At 38.7% G+C, this 21,831-nt stretch overlaps 1 protein-coding gene across 2 annotated transcripts in view; it reads right to left on the bottom strand.

Annotated features, from left to right (window-relative positions):
- The window catches only part of SCFD2 (sec1 family domain containing 2), a 406,751-nt gene that overhangs the window by 324,655 nt on the left and 60,265 nt on the right, over positions 1–21,831 (bottom strand). For both annotated transcript variants that reach the window (XM_043572669.1, XM_043572670.1), the window contains exons 3-4: positions 21,258–21,385; positions 3,944–4,119 (exon numbers count right to left, since the gene is read on the bottom strand). In XM_043572669.1, the coding sequence (XP_043428604.1) occupies positions 3,944–4,119; positions 21,258–21,385 (304 nt within the window). The remainder of the gene's footprint in view (positions 1–3,943; positions 4,120–21,257; positions 21,386–21,831) is intronic.

The following is a 21,831-nucleotide window of genomic DNA, read 5'->3' as shown; positions in this document are numbered from 1 at the left end:
TTTTAAAAAAGTACCATAACCTTTGTTTTAAAACCAGACAATGGCACCACAATAAAGAAAAATCATATGCTAATCTCACCTAGGAGCATAAGTGCAAATAGCTAAGTAAAGTATTCGCAAACTAAATCCAGCAGTGGGGCAGGACCAAGTTGAACTTATCCAGGAACACAGTAGTGATTCTTTAACATTAAAAAATTATGACTACAAGTCATCACGTTAACAATTAAGGGTGAGAAAACCCTACATAGTCATCTAAAAAATTCATAATCTGTATTAAATCAAATCCAACACTCACATACGATAAAAACAACAGCAACAAAACAGCATCGTAGCAAACTAGGTTTAGGAAGGAACATTCTTAGCCTGATTTTTTAAAAAGTAAAAAAACAAAAAACAAAACAAAAAACCTCAGCAAACATAATATTTAATGGTAAAATTTTAGAACATTTTCTTTAAACTCAGGAATAAGACGAAGATACCTCTTTTCACTGCCTCTATTGAGCAGTGTCCTCATATCTGGTCAGTGCACTAAGAAAGAAATGGTGTCCAGTGTAGAAAGGAAGAAACAAATATAATGCAAAAGCAAAGTTTTTGGACATGTGATCACCAGGCAAGAGTCAAGAGTATTCCTGTGTGCCAGCAACAAACAATTAGAAAATTGAACCTTAAGAAATTCAACTCACAATGGTATTAAAATCTTTAAAATACCCACAAATAAATCTTGTAATTCTCTTTTATAAAGAAAAGCATAAAACTGGACATACTGATTTTAAAACATTGTAGTATTAATTCTGTGATGGATAAAATGACTAACCTGGAACGGACTAGAAAGTAAGAAACATGCTCACTTTTATGTGGCGTCTTAGCATATCATATATTAGTAGGAAAGGGATGAATATCTTTTGGCTCCAAATAACAGAAAACCAACATTTTTTAAATGACTCAAACAATGAGAAGAATAATTATATCACAAAACAAGATATTTGAGCTAAGGTTCAAAGTCATCAAAGATCCAGACTCTGTCTTCCTCGGATCTCAGTGAGCTCCCTTCATTATCAAAACTGCTCATGTCACAAACATACATCAAGAGGCAGAAAAAGGAAATTGTTTCCTAATTATGTATCTTCTGTCAGGGCAAAAGAAAACCTTTCCTAGAAACACTTCCAGCAGACTACTCTTCGCCTATCTTTGGCTTGAGCTGCTAAACTAATCATCAGGTAAGGAAATGAAAATGCCAATGTATTCTGAGACCAATCAGGATTTGCCTGAATCATGTGAGAAAAGAGCAGACACTGGAACAAAACTGATGCTTTGCCAACACGAGAAAGAGGAAAATGACTCTTAGATAAATAATTTATGGTGCTTGGAGTATTTCATAAATAATGTGGGGAGACTAGACTATCCATATGGAAGAAAGGAAAGTTAGGGGCGCCTGGGTGGCTCAGTCGTTAAGCATCTGACTTCAGCTCAGGTCATGATCTCACAGCTCATGAGTTTGAGTCCCACTATGGGTGACCACGAGCCCTGCTTTGGGTGAGCTCGTGCCCCCACTTCGGGTAAACATGAGTCCCGGATAAGTCCCACTGCTCTCTCTCCCTCTCTCTCTCTCTGCCCCTCGCTCACTTGTGCCCTCTCTCTCTCAAAACAAGAAAAGAAAGATCTGAATGATACCATAAACAAAAATAAATTCCATGTGCATTAAAATTTCACATGTCAAAAGTAAATTTTTAGTGGAAAATATAGAACAACATGTTTAGAAATTAGGGGTATAAATAGGTTTCTAATATAAAACATAAATAAGCACAAATCATAAAGGATAATATTAACCAGCTAGATTACATTAAAATTTTAGACTTCTGTACAATATACTGGAATTAAAGTTAAAAGACAAACCACATCCTTGGAGAAGTATTTGCATGATATGAGACAGTTTTTCTGTTACCCAATAGATAAAAATGGGCACAATATAAGAATGGGCAATTGAGGGGTGACTGGGTGGCTCACTCAGTTGGGCGTTTGACTCTTGATATTGGCAGGTCATGATCTCACATTTCTTTCTTTTTTAATTTTTTTTTTCAACGTTTATTTTTGGGACAGAGAGAGACAGAGCATGAACGGGGAGGGGCAGAGAGAGAGGGAGACACAGAATCGGAAACAGGCTCCAGGCTCTGAGCCATCAGCCCAAGAGCCTGACGCGGGGCTCGAACTCACGGACCGCGAGATCGTGACCTGGCTGAAGTCGGACGCTTAACCGACTGCGCCACCCAGGCGCCCCTGATCTCACATTTCATGAGATCAAGCCCCACACTGAGCTCTGGGCTGGCAGCACAGAGCCTGCTTGGGATTCTCTCTCCCTCTTTCTCTGCCCTCCTTTGCGCACTCTCTCTCTCTCTCTCTCTCTCTCTCAAAATAAATAAACAAACAAAAAAACAAAAAAGAATGAGTAATTGACAGAAAAGGAAGATTGAAAAACCAATAAATATTATACAAGATGTCCAACCTCATCAGGAGTCAGAGAATTGCAAACTTACATAAAGAAATAGCACTGACTCCACTATTTAAAAAAAGTTCTAATTTGATAAAACTGAGTACTGACACTATGTAAGGGAACAAAATGTCATCCATGCCTAGTGCAAGGGTCAACTAGTTCAAACTCTTTGGTGATCACTTTTGGGATATTCAGTGAACTCAACAATATGCATGGTCAACAATCTAACATCCTTTCCAAGGTATGTATCCTACAAAAACTCTTTCACATGTACACCAAAAAACATGTCCTGGGAGATTCACCATATTCTTTTTTCTCTATTTCTGCTCTCTCTCTCTCTCTCTCTCTCTCTCTCTCCCCACTGAATTTCCTCTCACTCTCTCTGTCCCTCTCCATACACACACACACACACACACACACACACACACACACACACACACACAAATATGGAATATTTGAATTGGATAAATATGAATTGGATAAATAAAGTGTTGTATAGTCATACAATCAAATAGTATGGTATAGTTTAAATGAACTAGATCAATACATGTCAGCTTGAACTATCTTAAAAATAGGATGTTGAGAGGAAAACACAAGTTGTTTAGGAATATTTATAATACAATATTACTTACATAAAAAGTAAAACCCAGAGCCCAATACTCTGTAATATTTATGGATAAATAATTATTTAATAAAAATATAAAAACAAGGAATTGAGTTTGTGAATACCTCTGGGAAAACAAAAAGGAGAATCAGAGCCAGGAAGGGTATAGTATTAGAAATGTTTCAACTTTATTTCTAGTTTTATTTCTTTAATGAAAAAGGATATAAAGTAAACATAAAATGGTAGATTATACTGAGTCTATGTGGAGAATATGTGGATATGTCATATTACTTTATTTAAGTTTGAAATGCTTTATAACTTTTTAAGTTTTCCATGAAAATATTTCATCAATCATGAAAAGGTCCTGACCCAATACAAATCGCTTCAAATTCACCACATTCACAAATGTAGTTTGCCTTCCTTCATCTTTTACTAAGCATCATTTTAAACCACATGCTAGATGTTATCTGAGGATTAGTGTCAGAAGAAATGTAAATAGTAGCAATATTCTAAAAGAAAAGTAGCAAGGATTGAATAAAGATGCCATGGAGATCAAGAAAGGTCCAAATGGCATGAAATTGAAAAGAGGTTCCTAAAGGTTAGTCAAATGCTCAAAAGACATTCTTGATATTGAGTGAAAAGCCAAAGAGGTCACTATCAAAAAAAAAAAAAAAAAAAAAGGTATGGAAAATTCCCAGTAAAATTTTAATTTGGAGGTTCTTAGAGAATATGATATAGAGCATATGTCAACAATATGACTTATTATTAAGACTACAATAAATATCCAAGTTTTCCCCCAGAAGTGAACGTTTTAACTACTAATATCCCAAGAAACTCCCATAGCAACATACCTGGAGAAGGAGTCTTTCAAAAGCCAGAAAGTTGTCCCATTTGGCAGTCTGTGGGTGTTTCAGAGTTTGAACTGTGGCCAGCCCAAGCTGTAGGAGCCCACAGTGACTCACTAAAGCTTTGAGGTTGTTCTTGAAGAGATGAATATAGGACAGGAGCTGCCCCGGAGTGACTCTCCCTGGAGAAACAATAATTTATCAATGGGGAAATCATGAGAAGAATGTCATCAGTAATACTACTGCCTTGCACTGGGCAGAACTTCAGAGTTGACAGCGAGCTTTCCTAAGCCTTTGTGATTCTTAAAACAACATGGTGACAACAGCAAATTTGAAACTATTACCTACATTGTACAAGTAAAGACGCAGATGTTAAGCCATCTGGCCAAGGCCATATTGCTAGTAGAGTTTATCCTGTGATTCTGCAATGCCCCATAAATAAGTTCTCAAATAAAGTTACACCAGTAAGTATTGGTGAGCTCAAAACAGGGTGCCTCTCCAAGACTGAGGACGTAACAATCGAAGAAGCAAAAAGGCAAAATTTCTAATGGTGCGCGTGTATACAGAAAGTCGGAGGAGAAATCTGTTATGACTGGAGCTAAAACCTTATCACTGGTTTCAGTGGGTTCATGACAATATTCATGAAGATAAAAGCTGGCTGTTACATGAAATAAAAACCTATGGAGAACTGGAGGGGCAACAAACAAACAAACAAACCTGGAAGACAAGGCATCAGAAGAAAATGTTTGGCATCATTTTTACTAGGGTGGTTGCCTTGACCTAGACCCAGAGCCCCATCTCATAAAGGACTAGAGATTGTAAGAAAAACGAAACAAAATGCCTGTTGAAGTTTCACTCCTTCAGAGCCTCTAGCTCCAACTTTTGCCTATAGCAGTCCTTCAAGTGTTTTAACATTCTCCAGGGTCTCAGACTGCATTCCTGCCATTCATCGGTACTGTGGATGAAACTCCTGAACACCAGATTCTCTCCACTGGACAAGAAGGCGGCAACGGGGCCGAACTTAGATGCAAGTCAGGTAAATCTTTCCTGCACATCTTATTCTGTCAGTGCTGGGTTTGATTTAATCATAGAACTGCGTCTTAATGGTAGAAAGCAACTACCATCAGAAATTTTGTCTAAAACAGCATATTAACTAGTAAATTTTTAAAAAACCTCTTGGTATGAGAAATAATAATACTGTCATTGCATGTTTTTTTATTCATCGTTTTCGTGAAAACCCAGGGTGTGAAATTTGAATAAACAAACTTTTGTGTTTTAAGTCTTGCATTCCCAGAAATCAGCATAACATTTCCCTCTTCTTCAGTCATTTTTCTAGTATAATAAAGGCACAGTACATTAAAATATTTAGATACAGTATGTCCTGCTAAAACTTAATTGTTCACACACAATTGGCAAACGGAATAATTTCAGCATTACACAAAAGTCACATCTGTTCATTTGTCATTTTTTCTCATTATTTTAACATGTTGTGCCACCTAATAGCAGCAGCTGAACACTGCAAGCCATAAGACGAAACGAGCCATGATACCCAGTGTGCACGCATTTCTAGCTCCTTCTCTGGGCTCTGCCTGGCCATGTGCCCCTGCCTTGGAAGTGCTTCCTGTTCTCCTCATCTTCGGCACAACTAAACAGCCTCTCCTCCTCTTTACATCCCCTTCCAGTAAGCTACCTTCAACTCTGGTTCACATAGAGTCCTGTATATGCTGTAACATTTCTCTTTGTATAGAAATTTAGCATATCTTTTTATCTATGCTAGTATTTTATCAAGATTCCTACTGGTTTGGTCAGTGCTCGGATTATTAATTTGCAAAGACTTTTGAATGGGCCTCTGCTAATGGTATTTTTTTTTTATCATGAATCCTGATTCCTAGTATGTGATTCTGCAAAACAACTTTTCCAGGAATGTATACACATTATAGCAAAAACACCCACAACAATACATAAAGGTAACAGCTCTACTAAAATGAAACCAGAGGTCAGTAGGCAGGACCATCAGAGAAAAATTCAACAGTTAACATAAGACAGCCTGAATCTTGTGCGTGAAAGATGGTTTAGGAGATTTGTAAATAACATACAAAAGGCTCAGAGAGTAGACTGAACAAATAGGTTTATATCCCTTCCTTACTCCATCAGAATGCCAGAAAAAAATAAAAAGGGATAGAAACACACAACAAAGAGACTGTAAGATAGTCTATATGTAGACAAAAGATTTCAAACATTTTGCCCCCATCTGTTGGTTATTTTTGTAACCTACATTATATACTAAAACTTTCTTTTTTGTTCTGTCAACTACAGATGGTAGCCTCCAGCTTTCCATGTTCTAAAAAGAGGACATTAGTCAACCCCCCCCCTTACACTTCCCTTTACTTATTTCCCCTTTTCATCTTTCAAACCACCAATACTTATATTTGTACCTTGTCACGATGACTGGCATTTATATTTTTTTCTGCAGCCATAACATAGTCTTATGTGCTCTTTCTATGGTTTCTTTAGAAAAGTTCAAAATCAATCGATAGTGCTTACATCATTATAAACTATATAACTACTAATGACAGAGCCAAATTATGTGCTATGATTACATTTCCTTATGCATATAATACTCTGCTCCTAAAATGCTCTATGGCATATTTTTTTCTTCCATTCTTCCTTTTCCCCTCCCTCCCTCCTCCCTCCCTCCCCTCCTTCCTTCCTCTCTCTCTCTGTGTCTCTCTGTTCTGATAAGGCGTTATCTGCCTTCACCGAAGCTTTAACATTTTCTAACCTCAAATACACTCTCTTACCTTTGGAGTCTGTGGGGTTTTTTTTTCCTTCCTGAATACTGTCAAACCCTTCATGGTCCCATTCCAACATGGGCAGACGGTTTTCTAGGCCTTTCTGCACAGCCAGCAGCCTGGAACTGCTTTTATTGCTCTCCTCTGTTGGAACTGTTTCATTAAATCCTTGATTTTTCTTTCTTGGTATACTGCCTTGTTTTGCTGGACATCCTCAAGTAACTTCCTCAGAAAGGAAACTTTGAAGAAAGCAGAGTTTTTGTGTCCCTGAAAAGGCATTTTCTTGCCCTCAGGGTTTCATAATAGTTTGTCTGGGTCTGCAATTCTAGGTTGCCAATAATGTGCTGTTCACTACATCCTGGTTTTCATGGTTGCTAATAAAGAATGTGTGCCAATCTCATTCCTGTTCCTTTGTAGGTGAGATTCTTTTTTCCATTTGGGGGCCCCCAGGCTCTTATTCTCTTGTACTCTAAGAACTCACAGTGATTATGTCTACTTTAGAAGTCTTTTATTCTTTCCACTTTCTTCTCAGGAGGCCTATTCAGTTTGACTTTCTTCACATCTGGGAAAGTCTCATTCTTCCTTTGCTACTTTCTTATACTCTGCTGTCTCTTTCTTTCTGAAACTTCAAATATCGTTCTTAGACCTCCTAGATTGGTTCTCTATATCTTTTATCTTTTCTACCAACTTTTCAATGTCCTGTTCTTTCTACATTTTAGGGGAGTTTCGTGACTTATGTTTTTAACCTTTGGCTAAATTTTGTTTGGATACGTACCATACAATTCACCCTTAAAATATACAATTCAGCAGTTCTTGGCAGAATTGTACAGCCATCACCACTATATACTTAGAGAGCATTCTCATCACCCCAAGAGAAAGCCCATACCCAAATTCCCTTAGTTATGAAAAAGATATTGCTATAAATCCACATATATCAGAAGATAACCTGAATGAAATTTTCCACTGGGAGACAAAACTGTACTTAGTTATAACTGAGAAACAGCAGAAATGAGAATATTCAAGTAATGATAACTATAAGTGAACTCCAACTTTATAAATATATATATATATAGTCATTTTTATCTATTTTTATACTATTGTCATGTTTATCATATTGAAAAAATTTTAGCTAAAATATAAATTCCTGGAAGGTAAAAGAGGGTTGGAAGTGTACTAAATGATGGAGCAAAACAAACAATAAAAATAAACCTCCTAACCTCAGCCACCCATAAAAGGCTTTGCCATGAAAAGGTAGGGCAACAAAGAGGGAGCCACCTCCCTAGAAGATATCAGCAACTCCAGGCTCGGGAGCACCAGGTAAAACAGGTGGAAAATGAGGAGTATCACATAAGGTAAAGCATACAAATATTAAGTATACAGTTCAATTGATATTTACATATATATCTACCATGTAACCACCACTCAGGTCAAGGTATGGAATATGTTCAACACTCTAGAAGATTCCTCTGTATACCTATCCAGTCAGTAATCCCACAAAGGTAGACCATTACTTCTGCCTCTACCAGCACAGATCTTTTTTTTTTTAACTGCTTTTGAACTTCATATAAATGAAATTACACATATGTACTCTTTTGTGTCTAGCTTTTGTTCAACTTTATCCAGAATCTCAATCTTTTTTTTTTTTAATGTGCTTTATTGCTCTAAATGATTGTACTGGGTTTTTTCATCTATTCTGCTTTGATTGTTTTTTCATCTATTCTGCTTATATTTGGAGCCATTATAAATAATGATGCTATGAACATTCTAACATATGTTAGACGTAAGCACTCATTGGTGGATGTAAGCACTCATTTCTACTGGCTATATGCCCATGTGTTTGCTGGGTGGGTGTATATTTAGCTTTCGTTGAAACAGTTTTCTAGGGATGTAGAAATATCTTCACACGTTTTAAATTTAACAATTTAATTGGGGCTCCTGGGTGGCTCAAGCGTCCATTGGTGGCTCGTTGATTAAGCGTCCATCTTCAGCTCAGGTCATGATCTCACAGTTCACAAGTTCAAGCCCCGCGCTGGGCTCTGTCTGGGCTGACAGCTCAGGGCCTGGAGCCTGCTTCAGATTCTGTGTCTCCCTCTCTCTGCCCCTCCCCTACTCATGCCCACTCTCTCTCTTTCTCTCTCTCTCTCAAAAATAAAATAAAAAATAAACATTACAATTTTTTTAATTAAAAAATTTAACAATTTTACATAATTTTTAAAGTGTACGTGTAATGTTTAAAATAAGGCACAACTGTATGACTAAGTTTCCTTCTGGTATTTTAATGGTGGGTAGCCAAAACACTAATAAGAATGAGAGAAAAGAGGGGTGCTTGGGTGGCTCAGTTGGTTAAGCCTCTGACCTCGGCTCAGGTCATGATCTTGCCGTTCATGGGTTGGAGCCCTGCTTCAGACTCTGTGCTGACAGCCAGAGCCTGGAGCCTGCTTTAGATTCTGTGTCTCCCTCTCTCTCTCTCTCTGCTCCTCCTCTGCTCACTCTCTGTCTCTCAAAAGTAAATAAACGTTAAAAAAAAAACTTTTTTTAAAGAATGAGAGAAAAGAATCACAAGGGAAACTATATTGCCATATGATTAGTATGCTTCTTTATTTTATTTTTCTCATAATATTTTTCATATTTATTTACTTACTTTCTCACCCATGTTACATAGAAAAAGCCTTGGAAAGCAAGAAAGTAATTTAGGAACAAAGATTATGTTGAAGAGCACAATAGTGGGGAGGGAGGGTGTACCTTCACTTTTTTAGTTCATGTACATTATGATTTGAATTTTCGAGAAGCAGGTGCTAGTATTACTTTGTAAATAGCCTCTTAATTCTGAAATAAAATCACGTATGCCTCAGGTAAAAGAAACAGATATGCATTTTTGTCTGGGAAATTTGAGTTTATCACTATCACTGATTTATACAATGGATGAAGCATTGACTTTCAAGGGATAAAGAAACAGAAGGGTAAAAATAACTGCCAGCTTCCCACCTCTGTTGCGGTCAAAGGGCAAAGAAATATGGTCAGCATCCAGGTGGAGAGATTAGTCAGAAATGAGAAACAAACTTCACGATCGTGATGACCATTAGACGCTGAAACAAGTTATTAAAGAAGGGAGAGGGAAGACATTATAAATCTTCTCCCGTAAGGATCTGAAGGGCAGTATATACAGCCATCTGTATAGTGAAACCTGGATAAAGTCCAGCTGGAAATTGATGTCCATTTTTATCACACTATATATACTGAAGGTTTCCTGGGCTATCCTTTAGATCGCATATGTTTCTTGTTACACAAGTTTTGAGCTCTATGGCACTACAAAGATAGAGTAAGAAACTAATGTGAAAAGAGCATTTTAATTGGGCAAATCAATTTAATCAAATCATTCCAAAATTTAGAATTTTATTGCAAGATATGTTTTCAAGATGGTGTGGAATAAAGCATAACTGCTGTGGGACCAGGGGTCACAAATAGGAAATAAACAGCTTTCCCCAAAAGTTACACAAAACAGTGAAATATAAAACCACCAGAAACATTTACGGTTTGGTTTTCCTTGGAAATGCAGCCTTCCTGAGGCTAACTTAAACACTGCATCAACATTTATAAACTCAGCAGAAAGCACGGAAGGGAACAGATAGACTACCCCTGTTTTCTAGAGGGCAGTATTCTAGGCCGCCAGGGAAGGAGCATTTCCTTGGTGGGTCTACCCCCACTTGGAAAGGAATTTCTGCTCTCAGGGGAGCCTCTATGGAAAGAAACTCCCATCTTGTAGCCATGAGCCTTCTCATCATATCATTCTCGGGTTTTTAAACTCCTAGCCCTTATTCTCTTGTTGAGGATCCCTTATGTGAAGAAAACATAAAAATAAGGAAGAAGAGGAAGAGAAGGAGGAAGAAGACGAAGAGGCAAAGGAAGGAAAAAGAAGAGAAAAAAGATGCACCAATTTAAGTTAAAAATATAGGGCCAGAGGGTAGATGCTTGAAGAAGGGACATTAAAAATTCAGGTTCCCATTTTGCAAATGAGGGACACCGAGAAACAGAGGCAAATCAAGTTACATGAGGTGTAATAGGGAAGCATTTGTTTAATGACCTAAAAGCTTTCAGGCATTATTTTTAATTCAATGAAAACTTTCTGTCCATTTCTCTAAGATTCTCTATTTCCTTCATACCCTCAAACAGAGGTATTGTTTAGGGTTCTGCCCTCCACCCTTCTTCTCAACCATTCTACCTTCTCTCTCTAGTTGGTCAACCTTTTATTTCCTTTAGAAATTTACTACTTAGGCTTCGAGATAATCACTAGGTAACTAAATCCCAAATCTCAACTTTTGCTTCTGAAAACCATTACTCTAGCCACACATTTTCCAACTGAAATGATCAGGGAACAAATCCTTCAGACAGAATAATTCCACCTCTACATTGGGTAGAATACTCTTCATACGCAGTTACATAACCATTGGTCATTATGTTTATAATGTGTCTTACATGCCCAGGAGACAATAAATAATTCCATCATATGCCCTTCTTTGACAGAATACTTTGAATTTCATAAATGCTATGTTTCATATAAATCATCTAATTACCAGATAAGCAGATAATCTGCTAACCCCCTATCTTGCAGACAGAAAAACAGACTCAGAAAAGTTAAATGACTTATTTGAAGACAAAACAATATTTTTAAAAATTTTTTTAACGTTTTTTTATTTATTTTTTGAAGGAGAGAGAGAGACACAGCATGAGCGAGGGAGGAGCAGAGAGAGAGGGAGACACAGAATTTGAAACAGGCTCCAGGCTCTGTGCTGCCTGCACAGAGCCCGACGTGGGGCTCGAACTCACAAACCGTGAGATCATGACCTGTGCCAAAGTCGGACGCTCAACCGACTGAGCCACCCAGGCGCCCCGACAAAACAATATTTTATACATTTCTTATTCCCTACAAAGACTTAATATATAATATGAGCATATAACAAATATCTTTTAAATGAACAAACATGATTGTCTATTACCTGTAGATCTGGATAATATCTAGAAAAAAATTTCAATGAGCTTTCTTTCCTTGTAATTTGACACCCAGCTATGATTCCAATGATCTCTAGAAAACTGTGCCAATCTTGTACCCCAGGAAATATGGAATTTTTTCATATTATGGTTATCAGAGGTGTTCCACAGACCTCTGGGTCCCTGAGACACTATCGGGTAGCCGAAAAAGTCAGTTATTTTAATAATAATACTAAGATGCTCCTTGTTTTGTTACCGTGCAGTGTTTACACATGGTACAAAAACAATGGTAGGTGAAAGTGCTGGGGCCTTAGCACCAACACAGGCAGTGGTGCCAAAATACACAAGCGGTCAGTCTCACTTCAGAATGGTCACGAGAAAACTAGAGGTCCCTTGTATCAAATCTCAACCCTCAAGAAAACATCAATATCCTGTGTAAAGAGATGGGAAATATACGACGAGCACGTCTCGTACCAACTGTAATACAGTGAATGACTGGAGGAAAAACACTGCTGTGATTACTTGAGTTGCCACTGTTTTCATGCCACATAATTCTTATGGAGGAAACAACCGCGAAACTCTGGTTCTTTGTACATTTTCCCAAAAAATGAATGAAGTGAGCCTGTCACTTCCAGGAAAATGACAGTTGTCTTGTCAATGACAAAGGTCAAGTTTTCATATGAAAATTACAATTCTGGAATACTTGCATCTGCCCCTATATCTCTACACTCCAAATAATTAAACATTTTCTAATGATACCAGTGGGGAAAGCAACAAGTATGTTTTTTATATTATATAATATGTGTCAATATCTGGAAGATATGCATAATTTACAGAACAAATATTTTCCAAGTTGTATGTGGTATAAAATAATGCATGTGTAAAAGATCCATTTAATGTGCAAGAGAGATCAATGGGTTTAAATGTAACAGGATGGAAAATTCCATGATCTGGTATCATACTCCACAATGTCATTAAATCTAAGAAACTGCCTCTTGTAAAATTGGTGTCAAAGAAGAATATCTTCAATTTTCTGAAAAGGTATTAAAATAGTCCTCCTTTTTCCAACTATGTATCTTTGTAAGGCCATTTTATTTTTAAACATTTCATCCAAAATACTGTATCATAACAGGTTAACTGAAGAAGCAAATATGACAACGCAGCTGTCTTCCATTAAACCAGACCTCACAGGTATGCAAAAATGTAAAGCAGTGCTACTCTACATTATTTTGTTTTAGAAAACAGTTATTTCTCATAAAAATGTGACTCAGGTTTACATATAAGAGGTTTATCATATTTTTATATTAATAAATAAATATTTTAAAAAGTCGTCCCTGCTTGAATTTCTAATGCAATGTTTTCTCCTTTCAAAGAGACAACAGATATAATCCACATAAACAAAAGCTTGTGGGGTCCTAGACAATTTTTAAGAATTTAAAGTGGTTCTGAGACCAAAAGTTTTGAGAACTAATGCTCTAATCAATGTTACTCTCAGAATCCACTCCTAAAACTAATATAGCATTATATGTTAACTAAAAATTAAATAAATTTTTAAAAATGAATGTAAAGGACTTCCTGAGACCAAAAGTTTGAGAACTAATGTTCTAAATCAATGTCACTCCTGGACTCCACAAGAGAGTGATAGAAAAAGCAATCCATTAAATAAATACATAATAAACATCAACTGAACTAACAGAATTAATTCAAAAATGTACTTATTAAGGGGCACCTGGGTGGCTCAGTCGGGTAAGCATCTGGCTTTGGCTCAGGTCATGATCTCACTGTTTGTGAGTTCAAGCCCCATGTCGAGCTCTGTGCTGACAGCTCAGAGCCTGGAGCCTGCTTCCGATTCTGTGTCTCCCTCTCTCTCTGCTCCTCCCTCACTCACACTCTGTCTCTGTCTCTCAAAAATAAATAAACATTTTTGAAAAATTTTAAAAATGTACTTATTAATTTCATGAACATTTATTGGGTATAGAGTAAGTTCAAGGTCTTGGTTTGGTGTGGAGAATACCAAGAAGCATAGATAAGAGTTCTCAGGTCCAACTAGTCAGGGTTTGCTAGTAACTGCTGCAATAACAATATGAACAAAAACAGTACTGACAGGGATATAAGATGTTGTGTATTAGAGAGGATGGAAGGGGATGAGAGAGATGATGGGAAAAGTGTTGGATGAGAATTTTAAAAGCCAGGAGACTGAATGGGTGTTTCAGTTTGGGTGGGAAAGGGGAAAGAAGTAGGGTAAGGCTTTGAGATCAGTTGCAATCATTAACTGAGTATCTATGTACAAGGTACAACAGGGGATACAAAAATATATAGTCTTCTAGGAAACTAGAAGTAAGGAACAGAAGGCACAAAACAACTACCAGAAAGAAGAAGAGAATCAGAAGAGCAGAGTGACAAAGGGAAAAGAACCCGAGGGAGAAGACATGATTAGATGCACACAGACATCAAGAGGAACAAGAACTATCAGAAAGGAAATCTGCAAATAGAAACATTCATGCAGAGGCGCCTGGGTGGCTCAGTCGGTTAAGCATCCGACTTCAGCTCAGGTCATGATCTCACAGTTCATGAGTTCAAGCCCTACATCGGGCTCTCTGCTGTCAGTGCTGAACCGACTTTGGATCCTTTGTCCCCCTGCCCCCGCCCCTCTCCCTCTCATGTATGCCTGCTCTCTCTCAAAAATAAATACTTAAAGAAAAAAAGAAATACCAATGCATGTAAGTGAAGACAGAAATAGTCATTGTCCCTCTGTTACTCATCCACACTCATTAAGCAATCCATTCACAAGTCCTAAGCCACCTGCTATGTGCCAAGCTCAAGAGCCAGGGAAGAATATGACACGGACACTCCCTACAAAGGTTTCAGATCCACACATCTAACTGCAACGCACTGTGGTAAGTGCAACAAGAAAAAGAGCTGTGGGTCCTCAGAAGCCACGGAAATCAATTCAGCCTGCCGAGGAAGGGTTTAGGAAGAAGAGCAGAAGGAGATTAAATATGGTTTTGCAGAGCAAGTGACTTCTATATTAGATCATGAAAAATAAGATGGGCTTTGACAAGAAAGAGACTCTGTGTGCACGTGTGTGCACGCACACACGTGCACTGGAAGGTGAGTGGTTCTATTAGTCAAGCTCCTGGCAGGAAGGATGGCACCCTCGAACAGGAGAAATAAGGCAAGAACGCAGGCTAAGGAAGATCAAGAATATCAAGGAAACCAATGAGGGAAGAGTAAAGGGACATAACCAACCCTCACCTCAACCACACTGTCCTCTCACCCACTCAAACTCCCGCCCGCGACTCCACATGCGAGGTAGAGGACAGGAAAGGCTGCTGAGGCAGTCCAAAATGGTAAGCCCCCCAGAAGCACGGTACAGAAGCGTGAAATGGATCTGCAGGGACAATCAAAGGAGAATATTTCAGGCAAAGCTAAGAAAGACCTGGCTCTGCAGAGGTTCCTGCTGGAATATGGGGAGAAGGGAGGGAAGGCAATGGGAAATGATGGGGGAAGCATGCAGCCAGAGGCAGAAGAATTTTATAATCTGCATGGTAAGGAGTCTGAACACTATCTTGAAGCAAAGGGTTTTAAGCACAGGAACCACACACTCATCTCTGTGTTTGTAGGTTGGTAGCCGCTCCCCTCTCGCTCTCCTCCTGCCCCCAGTAGTTTGAGTCCTCTATCTCACAAGAAGCCTGATACAGAAGTCAACAGACCCAGGCTTGTATCCTGGATTACTTGCTGTAAAAGTATGTAAGTCCGGGCCCAGAAAGGCAGAAAACAGAGCAGTTCTCCGAACAGAGAAAATTTAACATACAAATTGTTACCTGTGTAACTGAAAGGATAAAAAGAGAACTCGGGCACCTGGGTGGCTCAGTCAGTTGAGTGTTTGATTCCTGATTTCATCTCAGGTCATGAGCCCAGTGTTATAGGATCGAGCCCTGCGTCTGCCTGCTTGAGATTCTCCACCACCACTGCCCGGCCTGTCTCTCTCTGTCTCTCTCTCTCTCCCTCTGCCCCTCTCCCCAACTCGTGCTCTCTAAAATACAATATAATACAATACAATCTCCAAGGTATCGTGGTCATAGCAATTGTTGGAAGCAGATACCACTACTGGGCAGAGGGAACAAAGGGAAGAGGTTGGAATTATCAAAACTTAGAAACCAGGACCCTCTGCAGTAAAACTCAGTCCTCTGAGAACGGGCTCTCCTCGACTGGACTGGCACCTCGGAGGAGCGCCCAGGCTCCTAAATGGCACCCGGCCTCATAAAGCTGCTTCTGCACGTGATGGCAGAACTGCAGAGTACACTCGGCGGCTACCACAGGAAGACCCTGCCGGTGCAGGGGTGAAGTCGAGCTGGCGTGACCCTGACAAGCAGCAGGAAAATCCACAGGAAGCAGAGAGGAAGGGACCAGAGGGACATCCCCTCTGGCTTTGCTGTCTCTCTCTAGCAGGGAGCCAGCGGGAAGAGCAGAACGAGGTCTGCAGAGTCCCAGCCTTCGTTAGCGTTACAGAGCGGAGGGGTGAGTTTACATCTGAGAGACAGCAAATCAACAACTGGCACAGTAATCCTGGAAAAGAAACTGCATCTTTTTGGGGCTCGGCGTTCCTTGCCTGTGAAATGGGAGTAAAATAAAAAGTACCAAATTCGTAAGATTATTGAAAGGATTACATGAAACAAATTATGTAAAACTCTGTTAGGGTACCTGAAATAAAGTAGTGATTCAATAGAAACCAACTCACTTCCTCATTCCCCAAATTGTGGTAACAGCTTCTATATGAAGACAAGGATGTGTGAGAGTTAATAATCAGTGTGTGTGTCCTATGAGGCATCCAGATTTTCTCATCTTTTATAAATTACCATATATCACATGGTATGAGGGTCTTATTTGGGTTTTAACCTATCCTTTGTGCAGTCTGACAATTTCACACACACACACACACACACGCACACACACGCACCAGCTGTGCGTGTTCCCTTTAATTCCAGATAAAATTCTCCAAAATGAAGGTGAAAGATATAAACGTGATCAAAACAGAGTTGTTATCCAGTCAGAACTGGATGAACTCCAGTACCAATAAAGGAAGCAGAGTATTCTCAACGATGGTGAAAAAAGTGTACTTGAGCAAAATTTTCTCAAGGCAGTTTTATTATGCGGTAAAAGAGGGACATGATAGTGTGGCATTGGTGGGAACCAAAAACCATCAATCTCATTTGGAGCTTCGTTAGGAGAAGTGTAGTGTCCAAACAGAGGTAAAGACCAAGACATCTGTGCTCAGCTCTGGACATCACATTGTAGGAGGGACGTTAGCAAACCAGGGCTCTGTCTGGGGCTTGGAACTGGACCAATTGTGATGGTAAAGGTGGGAAAGGCCTGTCTTCTCACAAATGGTTGAAAGAACTCGCCCCACTTCATAATGAGTATATGGACCAGACACTACTGTGCCCCAGGACCAGGAGAGTCAATTAAGAAGTAGCTCAATATAACGGACCATACCCACACTGTCATCTGGAAACGTAGCTCAAGAGAGTTTTCTATAAAAGTGACCACAGAAGCTTGGAAGTCCCAAATACGAGCAAGGTGATTTGGGGGGAGTGAACAGAGTTCAATGGATTCATAACTAAGCTGAACATGGGAAAACTATTTGGAATTCTGCACGAAGAAAGAAGGCATTATCAAAAGGCAGACACTCAGCATAAAGACTAGAAAAGGACTGGTGAACTGGAAAGAATGAGTAAGCATATTTCCCAGAAAGAAAGGGGAAAATCATCTAACTGGGTTTGTTTGCTTTGATTTCCCTCTCATCAAACAACCTTCTTCTGTTAGGTTCCCGTGTAGATTCACTCGCTCAGACTTCAGCTTCTACAGCTGAAGCACACAGCACTGCTTCGGTCAGAACCTTCACTCTGCTCACGGCTTTCTTCCTCCTTCCATATTCTAGGAAATAGATATTTTCCCTATGTTTATGGACATAGAAATTGAAGGTTGGCTCTTTGGTGGCAGAACCAGACATAACTGACTTCGCACCCCATCACAGTCACAGAACAGGCACACGCACAAGGTAGCGGTGAGTCTAGCAGTGAATGCTGCAAAGAAGTCCAGAAGAATGAGGACTGAGGAAACTTCCTTATGGTTAGTGGTCTGGGAGACTTTTTCGCAAGGAAGTGTCAGAAACCAGACGGCACTACATTAATAAGCAAGAAAACGATGAAAACACAGAGGCATCAAGCGTAGAATACTTTCTCGTGAAATCTGACCGCAAAAGAAAACACGATGTTCTAGAGATCTGTTTTCCTTCAGCTCCAATGTGATCTTCCTGCCCCCCATTAAACACTGGGGAGGACGTCCACTCTGCAGAGAGCAAGAGTGCAAAGTGGTGAAGGTCCTCCAACCACAGACGTATTCCAGAGAAACCGAGTCTCTGTTTAAAATGCAAAATGTAGAAACGGAGACAGCCTTATTCTGGTCATTTCTTCTGGAAATGGTCATTTCGTATCCAAACAAATGGGTTTCTTAGAGTCTATTTCTTCTGTACAAATCTTCAGGATACATTTTTCATTTTGAAAATGCAATTCAGTTTACGATGTTTCAAAAATCACTTTTCTGGGACACATTTATTTGGCTAACTGACAACTTAATAAGATTTTGGAAAGATGGCATATGTTTATATGTGAAATGATAAAATGAATTTTTCTTTGTTTTAGCAACTAAGCATTTTTTCCTTTAACAGAAAGATGTTTCTTTCTGTCGGTGTTTATAATGTTTTAACATGAACTTACCTTGTACTGAGAAATTTTACATTTAAGATCTGAGGTTTCAATCATAGGATCCCTCTCAGTGAATTTAAATACGAGAGACTCCTCAATCTAGAATTAAAATTTCTGTTTAATGTTTCAAAAGTACTAGAAGCTTCTATTACAGAAAAATGTATACTTTGGTAGAATTTACAGCAAGGAGTGGGAGAAGAGTACATAGTTTAAAGCATATTTCATAGTTTTAAATGATGCTGGAAAAAGCATTGCAGCCATCTAAGACACCAGACCCTGATTTTTTTTTATGATAAGCTAAATGATAAGGAATTTTGAAATACCAATGTTTTATTACGTTTAAGCTCCAGATCTTTTCCTTACTGTTCATGGTTATCTATCCGTTGGTATATGAAAATGAGACTCAGCACAAATTCTGACTAGTTGATATGAAGCAGAAATGGGGAGTCACACTGTTAAGCTTTTACCAAATTATAGTTGGCACATGAATAAAGTGTGGTTTGGGCCAATCTTTTCGGTCCTTCTTACAACCAAAATTTGCTAACAATTATCTATTTCTTTCCTTCTTTTTTTCTGGAATTTTGGGACAATGCAAATCATTTCATCTGAGGCTTATGGATGTTTTTTGTGGGTTTTTTGTTTGTTTGTTTGTTTGTTTGTTTGGTCAACCAAAAACTGAAACATTTAAATTTTAATTCCTTATGGGGTTACCTGTCTTTTTAAAACATTTATTTCTGTCTTTGATTATTTTTAAAAGATATATTCCTCTAGAAAAGTGTGTTGATCTTTCAAGAGTCCTATATTGCACAATAAAATTTGATTTATGCTCTGTGATAGCATTGTAAGGTTATATCACCGAACTGCAATATAAATGAACCTTATCACCAAGACCTTTGTGCAATCCTACTTTTCTTGATTCACAATATGAATTCGTTCCTGTTTCAACATTCTCATGGATAAGGAACTCCAAAAAGTAAATACACTTGTTATTGATGTGTATCTAGAACTGTGGAAAGAAGGAAGGAAGGAAGGAAGGAAGGAAGGAAGGAAGGAAGGAAGGAAGGAAGGAAAGAGAGGACGAGAGGGAGGAAGGAAGCAGAAAGAAGGAGGGAGGAAAATTAATAGTTAAATTCAAAGTCTCAAGGTAGCACCTTGTTTCTATTCCAAAATAACACATAGACCTCTGGCATTGGTTATATGGAAATAGGATGATTTTATAAATAAAAAACATATCCTCTCATCTCAGAATATCTGATGTGAATTCTCCTAACCTTTCTCAGATATATGGCCTTAAGCAACTTAGTTTTTCTCTATTACAGTTTCCTTATCTGAAAATGGGATACTGATGGTCCCCATCTGGCAGAATTACTGTGAGGATTAAATAAGATTAACACAGGGAAAGAGATAAAAACCTGACTCAATAAACACTAGTTACCTTCATTTTTCTATCATCATTATGTTCCAAAAAGCCCTCATATGGAGTCACCTAACACACTCAGAATCATGACTTTTTTTTCTTATTATGATCCTGTACCTTTTTTTCTTTTAGTTTCATCCACATTCTTTCACTTTCAAAATTTTGCTCTTCTATTTCAACTTGGTAGTTTGATTTTTGTACTCATAAATAATCAAGAACTTGGACTATGAATCTCAGCAAAGAGAAACTTTCCCACCCAATAAAATGTACTAATGTTAATTGAATACCTAAAAGCAGATTACAAGAGAAAAACATTATTTTTTTTAATTTTTAAAAAAGGTTTTTTTATTTATTTTTGAGAGAGACAGAGTACAAGCGAGGGAGGGGATATATATATAGAGAGAGAGAGAGAGAGGGAGAGGGAGAGAGAGAGAGGAACAGAATCCGAGGCAGGCTCCAGGCTCTGAGCTATCAGCACACAGCCCAAAGCAGGGCTTGAACTCAAGAACCATGAGATCATGACCTGAGTCTAAGTCGGAAGCTTCATCAACTGAGTTATCCAGGTGCCCCAAGAAAAACATTATTTTTAAAAATAGCGAAAGAAACTTTTGCAAGTTTCCAAAATTAAATTCTACCTACTAACCAGATTCAATATCCATTTTAAATATTTCCATATTAATAAAATTATTTAATTTAAAAAATAAGTAAAACATCAAATTCATTTTTTAAAATCGATCAAAACACAAGTTCTCTGACTTTTTAATCAAAAGGAAAAAGCCATTTTAAACGCAAATTTGGGGCGCCTCGGTGGCTCAGTCAGTTGAGTGCCTGACTTTGGCTCAGGTCATGATCTCAGGGTTCGTGAGTTTGAGGCCCACATCTGGCTCACTGCTGTCAGCACAGAGCCTGCTTCAGATCCTCTGTCTCCCTCTCTCTGCCCCTCCCCTGCTCAGCACAGTAGTTCAGTCATTAATTGAAAACCAATAAAAGACCCTTTCTTCATCCACAGTAAGGGAGTTGGGGGGGCTAGGGGAGGAGGAGGAATGGAATAGAATGGAGGAGAGGAGGTCCAGACCAGATGATAGCCCCAGATGTAGTAAAGAAACTATAAGAATTAGTCTTTGTAAGCAAGGACTCTCCTGGAGTTCCCAAAGTTGAGTCTAAAACAGGAGGGGTCATTGCTGAGCCCTGAGGGCAGTGTGTCCATATTCTTCCCGACTCTTTCAACCGTTTACAAATGCCTTGAATGCTCTCATCCGGGAAGCCATGCTGGCTAGGCTGGCCCGCAGTTCAGAGCAAGCTTCAATCCACTTCCTGGAGCCTGTGGCTCCTGCCCTCAGAGAAGAGGAAGCGCTTACCCATACTCATCTTGATTGGCAGGTTTTCTCTGCTTGCTGCTTCCACTAGATGTCTCCGCACTTCCATCACTGCCTCTTTGTGCTTGGTGCTCAGTAAGGCTTCCCACAAGGCTTTGGCGGCCGCGTCCCTGCAGTGAAACCACACAAGAGCTTTAGAGTAAATTTCTGCTGGATAATGAAAAGAGTTGAAAACAAAATAACTTCTTAAATATCTCTTCCGAGCACGAATATAGTCTTTCCTACTGATAGGCTTTAAGTATTAAGACGAAATAAAGCATATCTAATCCATTTTAATCAGCACAAAATATTGAGAAATGAAGGACATAATAAAATCAAGCTCCCACCTCCCCCAAAAAAGTGGGGGAAGCAAAGCTACATTGTGCTGAGAAGTGTGAGAAAAACATATGATAAGTTGTTTGAGGTTTGCGTTTAAAAATATTTCAGAGTGTAATTCAACATTGCTAGAGTAACATATATATGATTTGTAAGCCAAAGTTAAAGGCATGTCTAAAAATGATTTCTTGGTGATTAGAAACATGTCAGTTTGAGATAGCATACTTGCCAGGGGAACACA

The sequence above is a fragment of the Prionailurus bengalensis genome, chromosome B1, assembly GCF_016509475.1.
Source record: "Prionailurus bengalensis isolate Pbe53 chromosome B1, Fcat_Pben_1.1_paternal_pri, whole genome shotgun sequence".
Taxonomy (NCBI): domain Eukaryota; kingdom Metazoa; phylum Chordata; class Mammalia; order Carnivora; family Felidae; genus Prionailurus; species Prionailurus bengalensis.
This window is presented reverse-complemented; position numbering and strand designations above follow the sequence as displayed.